General features: G+C 40.2%; 1 protein-coding gene across 2 annotated transcripts in view; it reads right to left on the reverse strand.

Moving 5' to 3' along the window:
• Positions 1 to 19,698, reverse strand: part of ACVR2A (activin A receptor type 2A) — a 115,959-nt gene that overhangs the window by 43,721 nt on the left and 52,540 nt on the right. Inside the window, exons 3-5 of one of the 2 annotated variants that reach the window (XM_032791751.2) lie at positions 18,424 to 18,533; positions 14,922 to 15,076; positions 4,159 to 4,182 (exon numbers count right to left, since the gene is read on the reverse strand). In XM_032791751.2, the coding sequence (XP_032647642.1) occupies positions 4,159 to 4,182; positions 14,922 to 15,076; positions 18,424 to 18,533 (289 nt within the window). The remainder of the gene's footprint in view (positions 1 to 4,158; positions 4,183 to 14,921; positions 15,077 to 18,423; positions 18,534 to 19,698) is intronic. The other variant, XM_032791753.2, reaches the window with a different exon arrangement.

Here is a 19,698-nt window from a genome sequence, read left to right on the forward strand (position 1 = left end):
CCACTCAAGACCATTAACTCAGTGGAGTGCGCCCACAGTACCAAGGCTAGCATCGACTTCCGGAGCATTGCACTATGGTAGCTATCCCACAGTTTCCACAGTCTACGCTGCCCATTGGAATTCTGGGTTGAGATCCCAATGCCTGACGGGTCAAAAACACTGTTGCAGGTGGTTCTGGGTGTACGTCATCAACCCCCCCGTGAAAGCAACGGCAGATAGACAATCATTGCACACCTTTTTTCCTGGGTTACCCATGCAGACACTATACCACGGCAAGCATGGAGCCCGATCAGCTCACCATAAGTCTCCTGGGTGCTGGCAGACGTGGTACTGCATTGCTACACAGCAGCAGCTCATTGCCTTTTGACAGCAGACAGTGCATTACGATTGGTAGCCATCATCATAGTCTCCTAAGTGCTCTTTTAGCAGACCTCGGTGAGGCCTGTCGGAACGCCTGGACGTAAATGGGAGTGACTCCAGGTCATTATCTTCTTAAGTTTCGTCTCCTGGAGATTCAGTCCTGCCTGCAGTCGCACTGCACTGTCTTCTGGCGAGCAACCAGGAGACGACGATGGCTAGCAGTTGTACTGCACCGTCTGATGCCAGCTTAAAATGTATAAGAGATGGAGTGGATCAAAAGAAAGAGACCAGATTTGTTTTGTATTCATTTGCTCCCCCATCCCTCCGTGAAGTCAACAGCTGACAATCATTTTGGTAAGGTCTGTCAGGGGCACCTTGAAAAGTTTAATGGAGATTCAGTCCTGTCTGGAATAGTGGGGGGAGGGATAGCTCATTGTTTTGAGCATTGGCCTGTTAAACCCAAACCCAGGGTTTTGAGTTCAATCCTTGAGGGGGCCATTCTGTGCAACAGTTGTGTTTTTCTCTCCTTCATGCAAACTCATCCTCTTTGTTGATTTTAATTCCCTGTAAGCCAACCCTTTAAGCCATGTCGTCAGTTAACCCTCCCTCGGCACTGCAGCGGGTCCCTGTTATAGCCTCTGTCCTTCATGCTCTTGGAGATTTTTTCAAATGTTTAAGCATTTCGTCTTTTGGAACGGAGTTCTGATAGCACGGATTCGTCTCCCCATACAGCAATCATCTCTCATTCGGTCCATGCTGCAGCTCTTTTGTGATTCTGGGACTCCATCATGGTCACTCTGCTGATGAGATCTGCACTCACCTGCAGATTGCCACACTGGCCAAACAGGAAATGAGATTCAAAAGTTCACGAACCTTTTCCTATCTACCTGGCCAGTGCATTTGCGTTGAGAGTGCTGTCCAGAGCAGTCACAATGGAGCACTCTGGGATAGCTCCTGGAGGCCAACAACATTGAATTGCGATCACACTATCCCAAATTTGACCCGGCAAGGTCGCTTTCAGCGCTAATTCCCTTGTCGGGGGAGGAGTACAGAAATCTATTTTAAGAGCCCTTTAAGTTGAAAAACGGCTTCATCATGTGGACTGGTGTAGGGTTAAATTGATGTAACGCTGCTAAATTCAACCTAAACTCATAGTGTAGACCAGGGCTGAGAGTCACTGGGTGAGGATAAAAAGGGAAAAGAATAGTAGCAATGTTATGCTGGGCGGTCTATTATAGACCACCAAATCAAAAAGAGGAAGTATATGAGGCATTCTACAACCAGGTAACAAGATTATCTAACACATGAAACTAGAATTAATGGGGGATTTTAACTTCCCTGATATCTGTTGGAAAACACAGTATGTCTTGCAAGTTTTTAGCATGTATACGGGACAACTCTCTGAATCAGAATGTAGAGGAAACAAGTACAGGGTCATCCATTTTGGATCTGGTACTGACCAACAGGGATGAATTATTTGCAAAAAATGAAGGTGATCGGGAATTTATGAGTTGTGGGCTTTTATTTGTAGAACAAAAAATGTTTATTATTAAGTTTTTTTTTTTAATATAGTGCTTCTATCCAAAGCACTTTACAATAGTTAGCTAATGGTACAAACAACATTTGGAAAGATCTTTTGCCAAGACCCTTAGCAATTTTCAAGTGGTCCACAAAAAAAAAGTTGAGAACCACTGGTCTACACTACAGAGAGTTATGTCAGTGTATACACTAGCATGCTGCTTTGGATGAAGTAAGTGGCCTGATACACCAATATAACTCCACCTCCACAAGAGGCATAGCTCGGTGTAGTTAGGGCAACGCAGTGCTCGTGTAGATGCTGCATTACTTACTTCAGCTGTTGGCTATAATTCTGTCAGCAGCCTGAGGTCCTGTGCCATTTAATTGACAAGAATATCAATTTCATTGCTAGTAGGCTCCAGTAGTGTGAAATTGAGTTCATGCTGGGCTCACAGTTGGGCCTGTCACCCCGATTTGGGTGGAGGGGCTCCAGCTGTCAGTCCCGCATGTCTATCAGTACCCCTTAATACCCCACTTCAGCCTGTGCAAGTGATACTGTTGAAGCCACTCTCCACCAGTAGAAGGAGAGTAGCGTGGACGCCAACAGCAAACTGAATAATTGTGGTGGCTGTAGGTCGACCTAAATTAAGTTGACCTAATTTTGTAGCATAGATAAGCCCTCAGCCTTCTTACAAAAAAGATGTGACCAGATGACTAATCAAGTTACCATAGAGAATAAAGGGGAAGAGATGCAGATCAAGGTAAGTAAAAAAAACACATAGGATCTTCTTACTAATTTGAATGAATTGAAGACAGCAGAGCCTGATGTTATGCACCCTAGGGTGCTGATTAGCTGAAGAAATCTTGGAGCCACTGGAAGGAATATTTGCAAACTCATGGATAACAGATGAGGAATACTGGACAAGGGCTAACATAGTACCATCTTTTAAAAAGGGGGAAAGAAGGAGCAGGGAATTTGTGGCAGATCACAAACCCAACATGAGTCAGCAACGTGATGCTGTTAAAAAACAACAAAAAAACAGCAAATGCAGTTTTAAGTTGCATTAGCAGAGGCACAGCATGCAAGTTACAGAGGTCATAGTTCCACTCTACTCAATGCTCGTTAGGCCTCAGCTGGAGTACTGTGTTCAATTTTGGTCATCAATTTATAGACAGGACTTAGACAAACTGAAAAAGATCCAGAGAAGAATGACAAAGATGATCAAAGGGACAGAATACAAGCCATATGAGCAAAGACGGGAAGAACTGGCTATGTTTAGTTTGGAAAAGATGAGATTAAGTGTGTGTATGGGGGGGGAAATACGATCGCAATCTTCAAATACCTGAAGGTTGCCATTAAAAAAAAAAAAAGATGGATAACAGTTGTTCTCTCTTGCCATAGAGGACAAGACAATAGGCAATGGGTTCAAACAACAGTATAGCAGATTTAGATTAAACCTCAGGAAAAACTTAAAAGTTAAAGAACAGTAGGACTATGGAACAGACCATCTAGGGAAGTAGCGGATGCTCCGTCACTGAAGGTTTTCAAAAGGAGGCTGAATAGCCATCTGTCTTGGATGGCTTAGACAACATACCCTGCATCTTAACAAAGGTGCAACAAAGATTAATAAATATGTGTAAATGCCAAAAAAAGTGTGCATGGTAAGTAGTAATAAGTTTCCTATTTTAATTTCTTCTGAACCTGAAGACTTTCATTTGAAGCTGAACAGTGGTGTAAGTGGAAGGAAATCTCTTCCAATTTGTTACAAATTTAAAATTTGCAGGAAAGCTATTTAAAACAATGAAAAGCAATGTGCCATTTTCTCTGAATCATGTTTCCAATGGGTTTGTACTATGAATTAGCAAGACCACTTATAAGAGAGAGAAGTTCAGTATCCACAGCAATTTAGAACTTGGCTCTCTGAAGACTGCCAGCAAGGAACTGCCAATTGTCAATGAAGTTTTATGTGCAGACATTTTAAAGTGATTCGTTTCTTTCATATAATCTCAAATGCCGAATTCAAACCAGTGACCTAAAAAGTGAAAGGTGGTGTACTCCATTATCAATCCCCACAGACATTCAAGTCTATTGCACAAGAAATTCTAGTAATTTTTAGGAGAATAAGTTTACATTTTGACCCAGCATGCTTACTGAAAGTACCGCTACAAAGTATTGCAAAGAATTTAATTTATATCAAAGCAACAAGAAATACAATGTCTTACATGACCACAAAGTTCCACAAACACACACACACACACAAAAAAGTCAATACAGCTTACCTCAATCATTATATGAAAGGCGTGCTTGTAAAAACAAAAACAAAAAAAAAAACAGGCAAAGGAAGTTACTAATTATATCAAGAACAAGGTGAAAAGCATCTTGTGAGAAAAGTGACACAGAAGATTAGTTTGTATAAAACAATTTGTTACAAAGAATATCTAAGGTGCTATCAATTTTTGCTTGGATAATTAACTGATGTAGAATAATAAATCTGTCACTGATAATGTCATGTTAGTAAAGTAAACAGATAAAAGAATAATTGTAGTACAGGATGTTAGCAGAAATGATCTTATGATTAAATACAGAATTGCTCTTTTAAAGTATCTGAAGAATCAGTTTGACAAAAAATGATTGTTCTAAAGATATGTTTTAAACAGTAATGAAATAGAAGACTTACAGAACATACATGGGACATAGTCCACCATCCACTTCTTTCATATGCTACTCTGATTTCACAATTGTTACTCATCTGTTCAACTGTTTCACAACTGTTACTCATATTCCACATATTTACACAGCATTATGTTAGTCTATTTGCCACGTCTCAGTTTGAAAGATTTATGCTACTAGAAGAACATTCACATTCCTGCTAGAACTTATTTTCTGTTGTGGTTACAAGAGTACACCAGATGGCAGTGTTGCATTTTCTAAAATTAAGAAGCTATATTGTAACTAGAAACCATAAGTATGAAATAAAACAACCTCTCTTTAATAGCACATCATATGGGAGATTTGTACTACTAATTTAGAAGAAGGTGTACATTTATTTCTGGGGGTACAATTTAAATAACTGATACTAGATATGCAATATTTGACAGATATAAGACATTTGAAAATATTTAAGGGTTCTTTCAATAAGTCCAAACAGTTATTAGATTTTTTTCACTGAAAAGTTTTGTAAAAAAGGAGGAACAGAACTGAACTACTGGAATTTAGAAAATGATTCAAATTCATGTTGATTGCCTGGCCAGGCTAACCCCCACCCCCTCACACCTCTTCTTGATACAAATGGTGTGTCACTTGCAGTTAACCACTACACTCAAAGCATTAATTTTCAAACTTCGTTAATTTACATAGGTTTTTTTTGTTGTTTGTTTTTAACTGCCCTGAATGACTGGGTCCTTATTTCTGGACATCAGCATCATCAATCATGTCATCAGCTAAATGAGTGCTATTGCACAAAATTCAAACACTTAGAGCACTCATTCTTAATGGCAACTATCCCTATCCACCACCCTTTGTCTTTATCTTCTCAGAGTACACACATTGCAGGGCCAAGCGCCATGTCTTCCACTGTGCTTGGAAACTGCCTAGAACATGCCGAGCAGTATCTCTATAACAAGCTAGATGAAGTACTTCTTGAAGGCTAGATTAGCCAGAGTCAGATTTATTAATCCTGCAGTAGGGCTTATTGCTACTGAAAGGATGACTAATTTCCAACTGATTTCCCAATGATCCCTTTGCTAAGAAAAAAAACGAACAATGGGTGGTCACCTTTCTTGCCCCACAAGTCCTGAAGGAAAGCCTGGCAGCACCTGACATAAAATCGCAGAAATATAAATGGAAAGGACTTTGAAATGTCATCTAGGCCTGCCCCCTTCACTGAGGCAGGACCATCCATGACAAATGTTTATAGCCTCTTAAAAACCTCCAGTGATGGGGACACCATGAGCTCTCTTGGAAGCCTGTTTCCAAACTTTATCCTTATAGTTACAAAAATTTTCAAAATTATCCTAATCTAAATCTCCCTCACGGCAGAATAAGCCTGTGACTTCTTGTTCTAGTTTCAGTGGACATGGAGAAGAATTGATCATTGTCCTTTTACACAGCTGAAAACTTATCGGGAGCCCCCACTCACTCTTCTTTTCTCAAGACTAACATGCCCAGTTTTTATTAAAAACTTCCCTCAAAGTTCAGATTTCAACATGGTTTATCATTATTGATGCTTTCCTCTGGGCTCCTGCCAATTTGTCCACATATTACTTGAAGTGTGGCACCCAGAACTGGACACAGTAGTCCAGCTGAGGGCCTCACCGGTGTCAAACACAGCAGAACAGCACAATTACCTCCCATATCGTACATACAAGACTCCTGCTAATACACCCCAAAATGACATTAGCTTTTTTCACAGCTACATAATACTGTTGGCTCATACTGAATTTGTGATCTACTATAACCCTCAGATCCTTTTCTGCAGAACTATGCATACCCAGTTAATCCCGATTTTGTATTTGGTGTATGTTTATAAAACACATTAGGAACTACACAGGAACTTCTAATGTGACACGATACAGGAATTTGTAAAAATGTTAGACCCTCTCTAATGAACTCATTAAAACTACAACTACTAAGGATATGTCTACACTGGCAGAGTTACAGCGCCGCTCAGAGTGCGCTGAAAGTGAAACCGTTGTTGTGTGTTCACACTGTCAGCTGCCTGTGCAATAGCGTGTTCACACTTGCGGCACTTGCAGCGGTGCATTCTGTGCAGCTATCCAACAGAGCATCTCTTCCTCTTCTGCCACTAAGAGTTCTGGGAAGGTGGAGGGGGTCGCAGGGCATCCCTTGTCCTGTCCCAATTCCCTGTGATGCACTGCTTCACATCCCAGAAATCCCTGTGCTTCTGTCCGCATTTGGCACTATCTTTCAACCGTTTGTGTACTGTGCACTCTGACTTCAGTCTGCAGGAGTGGACCCTACACTGTTGATCAATATGCTGCTGGCTCTCACTAACATGTCACAAGTGGCAGTGGTGTTATTCCTTAAACTACAAAGGCAACTGGAGTTTGACATTGATCTCCCCATGCGTAGTAATTAAGATACGAGATTGCGTGTGGCATTCGTGAAGGCGCTGATCACAGTGGTGTCGGAGCCCAAAGGTCTCTGGCCTAAGATGGCGTCTGTATGGCCAATTGTCGGTCATCTAAAGGTCACACTAGTACTGTGTGCAGCACCGTAGTGCGGTGTGCAACCTTAGAGGGCCGTGTGCAGGTTCCCGCTCTTTTACCTGGTCACCTAGGGGTCAGGCTAGGGCCGTGTGCAGTCTTCTGCTCTTCTGCCCAGCAACCCAAGGGTCAGGTTAGTGCTGTGTGCATAACACCAGCGTGCCTTGTGCAAAGGAGCCCAATCTGACCAATCGTAATGCAGTTCAAAGGGTCGGATTAGGGTTGTGTGCAAAATGCTAGTGTGCTGAGTGCAGCTTCTAGCAGTTGTGCCACGTGCAAAATCTGCCCACCTAGGGGGGAACCTGGAGGGTGGGGGAGCTAGGGACCAATCAAATTTTGCCAGGTGTAAAACAGTTCCAGGAATAAAGCCATGCCTCAAGCCAGGGTCTGTAGGAGTATCCGTTAACTGACTGAAGGACCTGATCAACCCTTCAGCCAGGGGTCTCCTCCGGATATAGCCGGCTCGTGTCGTGTGTTTTATTAATTTTCACAGTTTTTCCACGGATTTATTATTTTTGCAACGGTATTTTCTACGGATTGCTTATTTATTCTACGGTATTTTTCCACGGATTCGGTATGCTTCTGGTGTCTGTTCTGCTGGTCAGCTGCGCCTGGAATACGGTACTCGCTCACTAACTGTCTGTGCTAACTGTCTGTGCTTTGCCTAACCTCTCCCTTGCTTTTTTCCCTTATTTGGTATACCACTGCATATGCTGCTGTCTGTCATAAAGTTATGTGTATTTGGTACCAGAATTGAGTTATTGTAAGAACTGCTATTGAATCTAATTTGATGTCTTTAATAATAATATTTGGTTAAGTGTGCACACAATTCATTTAATTTGGTGTATTCGTTTACCTTTTAGCAGTTGGTTTTGATGTTAATAGATGTAAATAGTTTGTTTTAGGTTGTGTACAGGTTTCCTATACTCATAGTGATATTAATTGGTTTTGAAGTATTGGGATATGTGTTAATGCATGTAAATAGCTTGTTTCTGTTAGTTGATAGAAGTGCTACTCCCCAGTCCAAGTTGTGATTTTCTCCCTGTTAATAAACGGCCACGTGGTGTTTGAACTGTCAGTTTGCTTGATCTTGGTTTCTTTCCCTCACTCGATCAAAAGAACTTCACCGAACCCGCTTTCAGGTCGGACAAGTGGAACACTGCTTTTGGGCTCAGGAAACATGCACATCTGGATGACAAGCAGTGGCTGCAGAACTTTCGGATGAGGAAAGCCACATTCATGGGACAGTGTGATGAGCTTGACCCAGCCCTGTGGCGCAAGGACACGAGAATGAGAGCTGCCCTGCCACTGGAGAAGTGCGTGGCGATTGCACTATGGAAGCTGGCTACTTCAGACTGCTACCGATCAGTTGCTAACCAGTTCAGAGTAGGAAAGTTGACCGCTGGACTTGTTTTGACAGAAGGGTGCAGGGCCATTAACTGCATCCTGTTCCAAAAGACCATGACTGTGGGTAACATGTGTGACATTGTGGATGGTTTTGCACAAATGGGCTACCCTAGCTCTGTGGGGGGGAAGCAGGAGGTAGATGACACATATATTCCAATTCTGGCACCAGGCAACCGAGTACATTAATCAGAAGGGGTATTTCTCTATGGTTCTCCAGGAGCTTGTGGACCACCATGGCCTTTCATGGACATTAATGCAGGCTGGTCCGGAAAGGTGCATGACGCACACATCTTTTGTAACACAGTCCCTGCTCGCAGCTTCCTGAACAGGCCATTCTTCCCGGATCAGAATTTAGGTTTGGTAAAATCAAAATGCCCATTGTGATCCTGAGAGACCCTGCCTGCTCCTTAATGCCCTGGCTTATGAAGTCATATATTGGGCAACTTGACAGCAGAAAGGAGCAGTTCAACAACAGCCTGAACAAGTGCAGAATGACGGTTGAGTGCGCTTTTGGCTGTTTAAAGGCCTGCTGGCATGGCCTATATGGGAGGCTGAACCTGGTCAATGTCAATATTCCTATCCCTATAGCCACGTGCTGTACTCTCCATAATATTTGTGAAGGGATAGGTGAAAGCTTCACTCACGGCTGGATTGAAGAGGCTCAGCATCTGGAGGCTGAATGTGAACAGCCAAAGACCAAGGCTATTAAAAGGGATGCCTTGAGGCAACAATTTGAAGCTGAAAGCCACTAATTTTTGTTGCTGTGCTCGCGAGTGCAATGCTTGTAATGCTAGGAGGTGATTGTGATTGGTGCAGACTATGCACTATGAAGGTTTAAGAAAACTGCCTGTTGCTTTGCTGGGCTCTGTTAGCTTTCAATTAATAGAATAAATATTGCTTTCAAACCAACATAATTTTTTTTTATTAAACCACCACCACCACCGGAGAGGGGGAGACAAACAAAATATACATATCAGCACTGAGCAGGATGGGGGGGAAGGGACGCTCCCAGGAGGAGCTGGGGTCCCAGGACAATTAAAGATTTGTGTAAGTCCAGGTATCATATCCAACCTTCTCCTTTGGAGTACAGTGCAGCGGGTTCTATACTTCAGCAAGACTGAACTGCAGAGGGACAGGTGTTGAGTGCACTGGGTACTGGGAGTCTGCAGTGCAGAAGTGTGATGGAAGGGGAATGGAATGCCATGGGTACAGACTGGAGCCAGGAGGCTGATAAGAGGGTGTTGGCGGTGTCTAGGAGGCGCATGGGAAAGGTTTTGTGACAACAGCTGCAGGAGAGGGTGGGCACAAGGCTGCTTGGTTTGCAGTGCTAGTAGTGCCTGGAGAGAGAGAGTGTGTGTATGTATGTGCTTGGTGCTCTATGTTTATGAGCCGCTCCATGACTTTGTTCTGGCATGCCATGTTCTCCTTTCAGTCCCTCTTCTCGCTGTCCCCGCTACTCCATCAATTCTTGTTTGTCAGCCGCAGAGTACATCACACCACCACTTAGGAAGTCCTCTTTAGTTCTTCATGGCCGCTTTCTAATTCTGCGCTGCCGTTCAGCCAGCGATAACAAAGAGGGAGGCTGGGCTCCTTAGGTCGTATCTGTGAAGCCAAAATGCTTCTGTAAAATGATGCAGCATTGTTTACAACACACAGACCACTGATTCAGTGATTTATAAACACAGTCACTATTCACATACCTATCACTAACTGGCTGACCGCATGCAAGCACACATGAGCCATAAGACTCCCAAAATGGTGAGTAACCACAGGGGAAGGGGAAATCAGTGTTCCACGACTGTACTGTACACTGGGCATGTGGCTCTTGGGGACAGCTAGCACTATAGCGGGGGCCTTATAATCATTACCCTTCCCACATTTTCCACAGGCTGTGTTCATTATGGAAGATCTCACTGGTGAAGGTGAGCAAGGAATCAAGGGAGGGTCTCCTCCAAAACTGCGGCTTCCACCCTGGCCCTTATGTGATTCGCTTGTATGCGACTCTCCCTGCACTCCTCTGTTATGGCAGAATGGCATGGGAAAGTTACCTTTAATGGGTCAAGAAACAAAGCAGCTCTACCAAAGAACCTGCAGCAGCAGATTGCCCATATTTCCATGAGAGTTTTGTGGAGATCTCGGAGGCAGATTCCCATGAAGTGAGGGAGTCAATCAACACCCTGTTCTGCTGCTCAGACTAGGCATGTGATGGTATACACATCATACAGACAAGTCTGCTTTCTGCAACCCTCTTGTCCAACACCACTTCTGCGATTCCCAAAAATCAAAGCCACTTACCAGGGGCCTCCTCTCCTGTTTGCACTTTGCCAAGCTCCAACAGCTGTGACTGGTTAGCCTCCACCAGAGTAGAGAAGATCTCCTGGCTGCATGCATCTCTGACCTCTAAGTCATCCTCTGCCTCTGGGTCACCCTCCACATCCTCATCCAAGATTTTCTCCTCCTGGCTTAGTCCATTCTCGACTGGCACGTGAACCACCAAAGTATTCACAGTGGCCTTCGCAGTGGAGGTGGGGTTGCCACAGAGTATTGCGTCCAACTCTTTGTAGAACTAGCAACTCATGGGCACAGCACCACAGCAGCAGTTCGCCGTGTGGTAGGCGTTCCACAGCATCTTCACTTTGACCCTGCATTGCAGTGTGTTCCGGTCATAGCCTGTCATGCATCATGAAATCTGTCCATAGGTGTCATAATTCCTATGGCTGGAGCACAGCTGGGACTGGACAGCCTCCTCTCCCCAAACGCTGATGGGGTCCAGCAGCACAGCATTGATCCAAGCAGGGGATCGCCTGCATGTGGAGCAGGCATGGTCACCTGGAAAGATGCACTGAGACGACTGCATGCATCATTGAACAAAACAGGAAGGGGACTTTCAAAATTCCCAAGAAATTTGAGTGGAGATGACAGTTGGTCACCTGAAGGAAGGGCAGTAGAGTTCAAACCAATGACCAGAGAAGGGAGAACAGGTATTGTGGAACACCTCCCCAAGGACAATTGCAGTGCTGTAATTGACAGGGTGTCTGCACTGGCACTGCAGCCCCAGCACAGAAAGCTGTACGCCTCTCATCAAGGTGTTTTTTTTTTTTTTTTTTTTTTTTTTTTTTTTAACAGCACTGCAATTGCACAGTTTCTGCACATTAAGTGGCTTGGCAGTGTGTACACCTCAGGAAAGCTGCTTTACCTCGCAGAAACTTGCCAGCGTAGACAAGACCTAAGTTTCTCTACATCAACAATTAGTTTGTGGCAAACAGGGCTGTTAATCTACCCCTCATTACATTGCCACATACACAGTGTGTATTTGGACCCTGCTCATGTCCATTAAATCTGTTAAAGAGCTTTGATGTAATCCTGATTCAAAGAGAACTAGATCAAAAAGTATTAACAAATAGTTAATGAGCACTGTCCACATGGACAGTTAGTCTGTGGCAGGCTAAACTCATACCTCAGGTTACCGTGAACTAAATGTGCATGCAAACAAACTCTAAGATCTCGTTTAATAATTTAGACTAAGTATTTCAACAAAACTACAGAGAACAGTTATATACATTTTTTTAAGTTAGGGAATCTTTCTGTAGAAACTTCAAGCTTAAAGGGGAATTCGCCTCTTAACTACTTCCCTTCCTGTAGTCAGAAATTCCTCCCTACTGCTCTGACTTGTCATTACTGCATATGAGTGCAGTTATCCAAGGATCTTGATCCTTTCAACCCTTAAAATGACTAGATTTTAAGATGATGTCCTCTGACAACGTTAAAAGTGTTAATCTTAAAGTAATAAATCATGTGCTCCAATACAGGAGGTTCTTATTCAGGACACAACTCTAAAAAAAATTCCAGTGTTTACTTTCTGGAGCTATTGTAAAGTATAAAATAGTCCAAGTGAAGTGTCTGGATTAGTATAAATGAATGGAGAAACTTGTTTTACATAACTGCAGAAAGTTTAATTTTTGACATTTTATTCAGTTGTAAAACGTTCAGATCTATTAGATAAGACACTAGTCACACCACAGCCACAACTGGTATTATTTGACATCCTTGACAGTCAACTGAATGAGTATGGAGATTGAACTATTTGGTTATCTAGAGAGGTAATTCTCCCCAGAACAGAAGGATCAGCAGGGTAAGGGAAAGAAGCTTGGATAACTGCCATATTTTCTACACCTTATTCTGTGGATAGAGGACTTCACTCTCCATAGCTATACCTCTGGCAATTTTCACCAGCACTAAACACACTAAAATTACATGAACAATTTTTAAACTGATGCCTAATCTAAAGTGTCAATGAAATTCCTGTTCAATGTGATTAAGCATTTGTATAAATATACATTTGCAGTATGACAACTGTCAAAATGAAAATGAATAAAAATAATTTAAAAACCCACACATACACATCAGCTCTTTCTAGATTTTGTTTTCACAAAAATTTAGCAAAAGCTACATTCATGTGGTATTTAAAAAATTTAAGAGGCACAGCAGTGATGAAAACTCAGAAAGTTAAAAACTAAAGATGCTTTAACTTAGTCACACTGCAGACCCACACTGTAGCATGAAATTAACAGCATAAACAGTAAACCCAGATGGAAAAGTATTAGACAGTTTATATAAGGGGATATCTCTAAGAATAAATTAGATTTTAGTCCCATATAAAACTAAACTAATAAGAAATTTAAAGACTTAGCAGCTCAAACATGGGCAAGAAGTGTCATACTAGATATGCTACCTTTCCTTCCCTCCCCACAAACATTACTTTTAATTGTAAGATACTAATACCAACAAAAGGTAAAAACCAAAAGGCAAAAGGTAAAAGCTTTAACTCATTTCCAAAATTAAACCCCTGAATCAAAGGTTGTACAAAGTTCCTAATTTTAACTGAGGTGAGATTTGTGCTGGCAGAGTTATAGTTCCAAACAAGTTGTAAATACTTAAGGTAACTACAAGTATCAATAGGTATTATCTTGAGGTGTTCGCAATACTCTTTTTGAAGTATGAAAATGAACAGTCTTGTTTTAGAATTAAAAGTTGGCCCCTCCTAATTACTCATTTGACAAATATTGATCTCCCCCCATCTATTACTAATGAAACAAACCAACAGATCCCATTCTGTGTATGCACCACTAACATCTGTAGGAATACGCAGAAGTAGCAATTCTAGTACCATTGAAAGTGGTGTCAGCAGAGCACAAGCATGTGTAAAGTTTTGATTAGGTCTGATAAAAAATTAGTGTGTTTTACAATCAGATTGATCAATAATGTTACCCGAGAGGCAATGTATTCTAGCTCGGGGGGGTTCCCAAACTTAATTGCTCTGTGACTCCCTTCTGACATCAAAAATACAGTATACGACCCCAGAGGGGGGAGCAAAGCTTGAGCTCACCAAAGCCTCAATGCTGCAGGGGGTAGGGGCCTGAAGCCCAGGGGCTTCAGCCCCAGGCAGTGGGCCTGTAACCTGGACCCCTCCACCCAATAAGGTGCTGATCTCAGGTGGCACCTTTGTGACCAGAATATATTTATTACAAACACACAAAAATAAAATAAATTAAGTTAGTATTAATATTATAATAGTACCTAGAGTGCCTATCTGGTATTGTGGCCCCATTATGCTAGGGCTATACAACGTTCTTGTTTTGCTTTGTTTTTTTAAAAAGCTAGCCTCCTTCCCTGAATAACTTACAGTCAAAGATCATGTTCTTCAAACCACTTCCCATTTAAAGCACATACGGAAGTGTTTGCAGGATTTGGACCTAATTTAAAACAAGACGCAAAATGCTTGTTTAACAAAAGGAGAGAAAATGGGAGGAAGGTCAATCAAATTGTGCAGTAGCCAAGCTTATTAGTAAACAATCCAATGACTGCACTTCATTTACTTTTAAAGACTGCTGTCTAAGCCTATCTTTATTTTTATTTTTTTAACATAACTAGCAAAGCAGAGGTTACCAGCTTTTATCCTTTTTTACTTTTAAAATACACCCACCCACACACATCCCCAACAGGAGTAGATCACGAGCACCTTATTCCCTATGATGAGTAGATAGTCCATTCACATCAAGGAAACAATTCGAACATGACTTCACCATTTTCCCATAATATTGAGTCTTTACTGTTTAAAATAACTATATGGACATGTTTACTTAATTTTTCTTTTTTTAAAAGTATACGCTGGGTTTTTAGAATGTTAAAAGGTGAACTGAATCTTCACTAGGCTCTGATAATTTTAGAGCCTAACCTACCAGTACTTGATTTTGATAAGTTTCCTTACTCAAGGAAAAACCAAGCACCTGCTTCAGTACGCAAAGGAAGTCAGATTTCAGTCACATCACTTAAAAATATCCTATCTCCCTCACCACATTGCTTTAAAAATAGCGATTCTAAAACATTAAGATTACAATATAGCAACTTACTTGGGTTGGTACAAGTACTGGAGGATATGCTAGCTTATGATGTCTGTACATCCAAAATGAAAACAATACGATCACCGCAATTCCCATTATAGGCACCAACGAGTAAAGCAGAGTATTGAACAAGGGTGGTTTAGGTGTAACAGGATTGGAAGTGGCTGAAGAACAAAAGTTACAATTAATCTTCTGCGATTACAGATTTTAACAAGCTCATCCAATGCCTAAACTTGATTATTAAGTTCTAAAAGAAATGAACACATTTATTAAGTAGCAGAACACAGTGGCGGAACATAATTCAACACAACAGAGTTTAATAGCCAGATACAGATTTTAAAGAGTTATCAGAGATTTTCAAAAGCATATAAATTAAAGTTCAATTGAAAGGACTTATGCTCCTAAATTCCTTGGTTGCTTTTGAAAATCTTCCTCTTATACATCATAAACTATTTAATATTCATGCAGCTCCTAAAATAAATCCTCAAAAAACTGCCATTCCAAGAAAAATAAATTCACAGTGAATGCTCAAACTTAGGGAACTATATCACGAGGCGCCATTTTACAGGGTTTATTTAAATCACCAATTTTAAATCATGATATAAAATCAGCAAATATGAAATCTTGATTTTTAAATTGTAATCTTCTTTTGCATTTGTACTTTTTAGTTAATTTCCTAAAGAAAATTGGATTCTCAGTTACTAACCATTAAAAAAAACAAACAAAAACATTGACTTGAATGAAATAAAGCCTTTACACTGTGATGCTTCTCTTTCCTAATCAGAATACATTATATCTATATACATTTATTTAAGCAATTATATAACTAAAGATGCATGCATTCAGATTCTTAGTTTTTCCTTTTAAAAACTTTTAAAACCTTAGAAAAAGGTGACTAACGTATTTATTTATCAAATGATTGACTGACTTGTGACTTGCATCAAGCTTCATTTGCATGGAAATTGGAAATCGGAAATCAATTAAAATGCACAAATACACCATTTTTTAAAACTACCTTAAATATGCTGGGTATTTAAGAAAAAAGTTTAACATGTTTTGCATTTAAAAGCCAACTACTTTATTACACAAGGAATTACCATCTGTAGTAAGCAATATGAACTGTTTCTGGTCACTCAAAGCTTGTACACCCTAGCACTTTCTTTGGTGTAATTTAAGTAACTAAGGGGTGTGGAAAAGCAAGCGACTTCCACAAGTTCAGTTGTCTGACTTTAAAACTGCTCAGCAAAACATGTACTGCTTAATATTTTATTATTTAATTTGCACTCTCTTTACAGATGTATTTATTGATTTTGCTTTTTCATACAAACAAACATCACAATATATGAAGAACACAAAAATTACAAAAATGTATAATTACTTTCTGTAACATGCAGCATAGCGTTAACATGCATTTGCAAAAAACATTTAGATCAAACCTTAAACTATAAAACCAAAGAAATCAATACTTTCAAAACTCATGGGGAAGAACAATGCAGACTCGATAGGAAGCAGAGGCAAAAAGCAGAGGGAAGGAGTCTTGGACAGGCTGTTAGACCTTTAGACATTCCCTAGTTAAATGTTTCTTTTAAAAAGAGCAAAGATTTCCTCAAATTCACATCACTGATCCAGGTGGCAGAAAGCGACTCTTGATTTAGCCAGTAGATCTGAATACCATTATCCTACCGAGCACACTGATTTACTTTTCCACCTCTGTAAAATCATTCGCTTTGTAATCATGACTCCTCTCAAGTACCACGAATGCTGTGCCAAGGAGACCAAAATTTGCAGCAAAATATTCTAATATGCAATTCTCAAACTATGTTAGATTGTTAAATCCGAAAATAATTTTCATTCTAATGTCAACCTATTTCTGTAGAAAGGGGACATTCCTATAGCCTGCGCAGAAGTGCATCAATCTTTTACCATAGTGCCAGCGTGCAACCAAAGAGAAAAATGATCTTCTGTAGTCTTTGCCATACCATATTCATTCTAAATAATTTTTTTCTTGAATTAAACATAAGCATAAATCTACAGAAGCACATTTTGCATTGCGTAATAAAATGGACCATTGTAATGCGTTTAAACGACGCTCTAGCTCTTTATCCCAGGATTTACTAGTAACTTCAAGATGAAGTCTTGTTTTCAAAAAGGCATACATGGATGACATGCGTCTAGGGAGTTTGTAGACCATCTCTTCTATATTTTGTACTTGGGAGACGGGGGAGAGTGTAATGAGTCCCTACTGTCAGTACCAAAGTGAGAGGTCAATTAATTTTTTGGTTGTATATCCTGCTATATTGCTGTGATCAAGAGGTCGTACTGTTTTAGCACCTGGAAGAGAACTACCCCCGGCCCCACCACCACCACCCATCAGAAGAAACCACATGTCCCAACCACCAACTGGGAGAGAAAATTTAAATGAATAGATATTAAGTTTTGTCTTTAACATGGTTGTCAATTGCAAACTTAATTTGAAATATTTGAGAACAAAATTAATGTAAATAAATTGTTTTCAAATAATTACTTATACACCCACTCACTCTATTGATAACCCATAAAGCAGCACTACTGTTCACGTAGATGAAAGCAGATCATCTCACCCTTTTAATTAATGCTTTTGCGGGGTGTGTGTGGTGGGCGAGAGGGAGGTGCACAGGCAGGGAGTTGTAAATTTTTTTAAAAACATGTATACACACACCATACTTTTCAAATGGATATTTGTCGTTAGAGTGACCTAGTAGTGTTTAACAGGTTAAACACCTTAGTTGGAAGACATGGAAAAATAACTTCAAAAATTTGCGAGGGTCTTACTTAAAAAACATCATGCACAGGATTTTCCCCTTTTCCCCCCCAGCAAAGGATTTCCAGACAGTTTTCTTAGTAGCTTTTAGTGTGTTCTTTTTAGCAGACTTTTTTTTTTTTGAATAAATTACAAGTGTGCCCAGCACTGACAATGAGTTCATTTAATAAGTTACAAAATTAAATAGACCATTTCACAAGAAATTAAGTACCTACTCCAGGGCATGCATCTGTAAGGTAGTACATGCACAGGTTGGGTGTGCTATGGCATTATGGCCAGTTCAAACACAACCAGTTGGATTTACTTACACCTAAGATGAGATTTAAAATAATGGATTTTTGTTTAGATTTTCAAAAGAGTATGAATTAATTAGTTGGATTTTTCTGAACAGGTTGCCAAGGATAGATGCCCCCTACTAGCTTAGAACAGCTTTATCAATTTGAATGGTTTTGTTCCAAAACATGGGGCCTTTCATTTCAAGCTGAAAAAAGTTAGTCTATTGCCCAGATCAAATTATTTACACTAATACAACCAACTCTGAACCACTACAGTTACCAAAAAATCCTCTTCCACATATGTTTGTAAAAGGGAAAACTAACAGAAGCTACCCAAAATATTCTGGAAAAAAAAAGTCTTCCCGCCTAAACATATAGAAACTGTATTCTGGCCAATGCTGCAAAACCATTTCTTTTGAATGTTAAACCAACTTACGCTGTGTTACTTCCATCTCTGGAAAATAGAAAAAACGTTCATTACACATGTTGCCTTCACAGCAACAGAAGAACACGTCAGGGCTGTCTTTCTTTTCTATACAATCAGTCCTGTAAGAGAGCACCAGAAAAGTCATTTTTGTTCATTTAAAACTGACTTCCTTTGTACAAGAGCAAATATTGCATATATTAGCTACAAAGTTAACTTTGAAAATGAACTTTTGAAAATTGTGATCCACTAGACTAAGATGGTGTTATCGGAATACCATGCTAAATTGAGGAGAAAAATATATATTTCAATACAGGTCTACTTCCATTTGCAGAAATATAACATTGATGAACCTTGATGCAGAGATAGTCCTCCTAACCTTGCAAGTTGCAAACATGCTAGCATCCCAAAAAAGCCAACAGCAAGCTGGGTTTCAAAAATTCCTCTTGCAAGAGGAGGGGGTAGTTCAGGTGGAGGTTTTAACAATTCATGAACCCAATTTAAATGTGGCATAATAAATAAAATGAGTACTTTCAATGACTTGAGTTTATCCATGAAACCTTCAGTGTGAGGCTGTTGGGAGAGAAACACCTTTTAAAAGGAAGAATACAGGAAATTTCCGTGCAGCCAAACATTAACTTTGTCCAGAGCCAGAGCTTATTGCAGTAACAATCTAGAACTATGACACATGAAAAGACATGACAAATTGGTGACGAAAAACCACCAAAAAAACCCCTAAGAACTCAGGAGAGGGAAGGTAAGACAATAGAAGTTGTCTCTATACCAGAGAGCAAAAAATAGTGAAGAATTCTAGGAAGAGTTTGAATCTGTTGGAAAAGTGGCTGAAGGCTGCTGTTTTATATACAATTAGAAGACTTGCTCATTATAATTGCAACTGTTTGTCATAATTCATTCATTGCTTGATATTCTTTGTCTGGCACCATTTGGAGTTTGATATACCATAAGCTTAAAAGTTTAGTGAACTTCAATAGCCCTTTGCCAACTAACAAAGTTATACACAACAGATATTATAATGTTTCCAATTAGAACACTATTCAGAAATCTTGTATTCCAATAATAAATAGAATAGTGATGTCCTGGCACAAAAAAAACAAACAAAAAAAGAATAGTTTACTGAAATGCACTAGATAATATTGATTACCAAAATCAATGGTTATTTAAGAACCAGAGCGAAGTTTTAATATCTTAATTTTTTTGTTCACTAAATGCTGTGTATAGTATGCTACAAAGAAAAGATTAGCATTCGCTCCCACTTCCTTAGCTCCC

This window comes from Chelonoidis abingdonii, chromosome 10 (assembly GCF_003597395.2).
Source record: "Chelonoidis abingdonii isolate Lonesome George chromosome 10, CheloAbing_2.0, whole genome shotgun sequence".
Classification (NCBI taxonomy): Eukaryota; Metazoa; Chordata; order Testudines; family Testudinidae; genus Chelonoidis; species Chelonoidis abingdonii.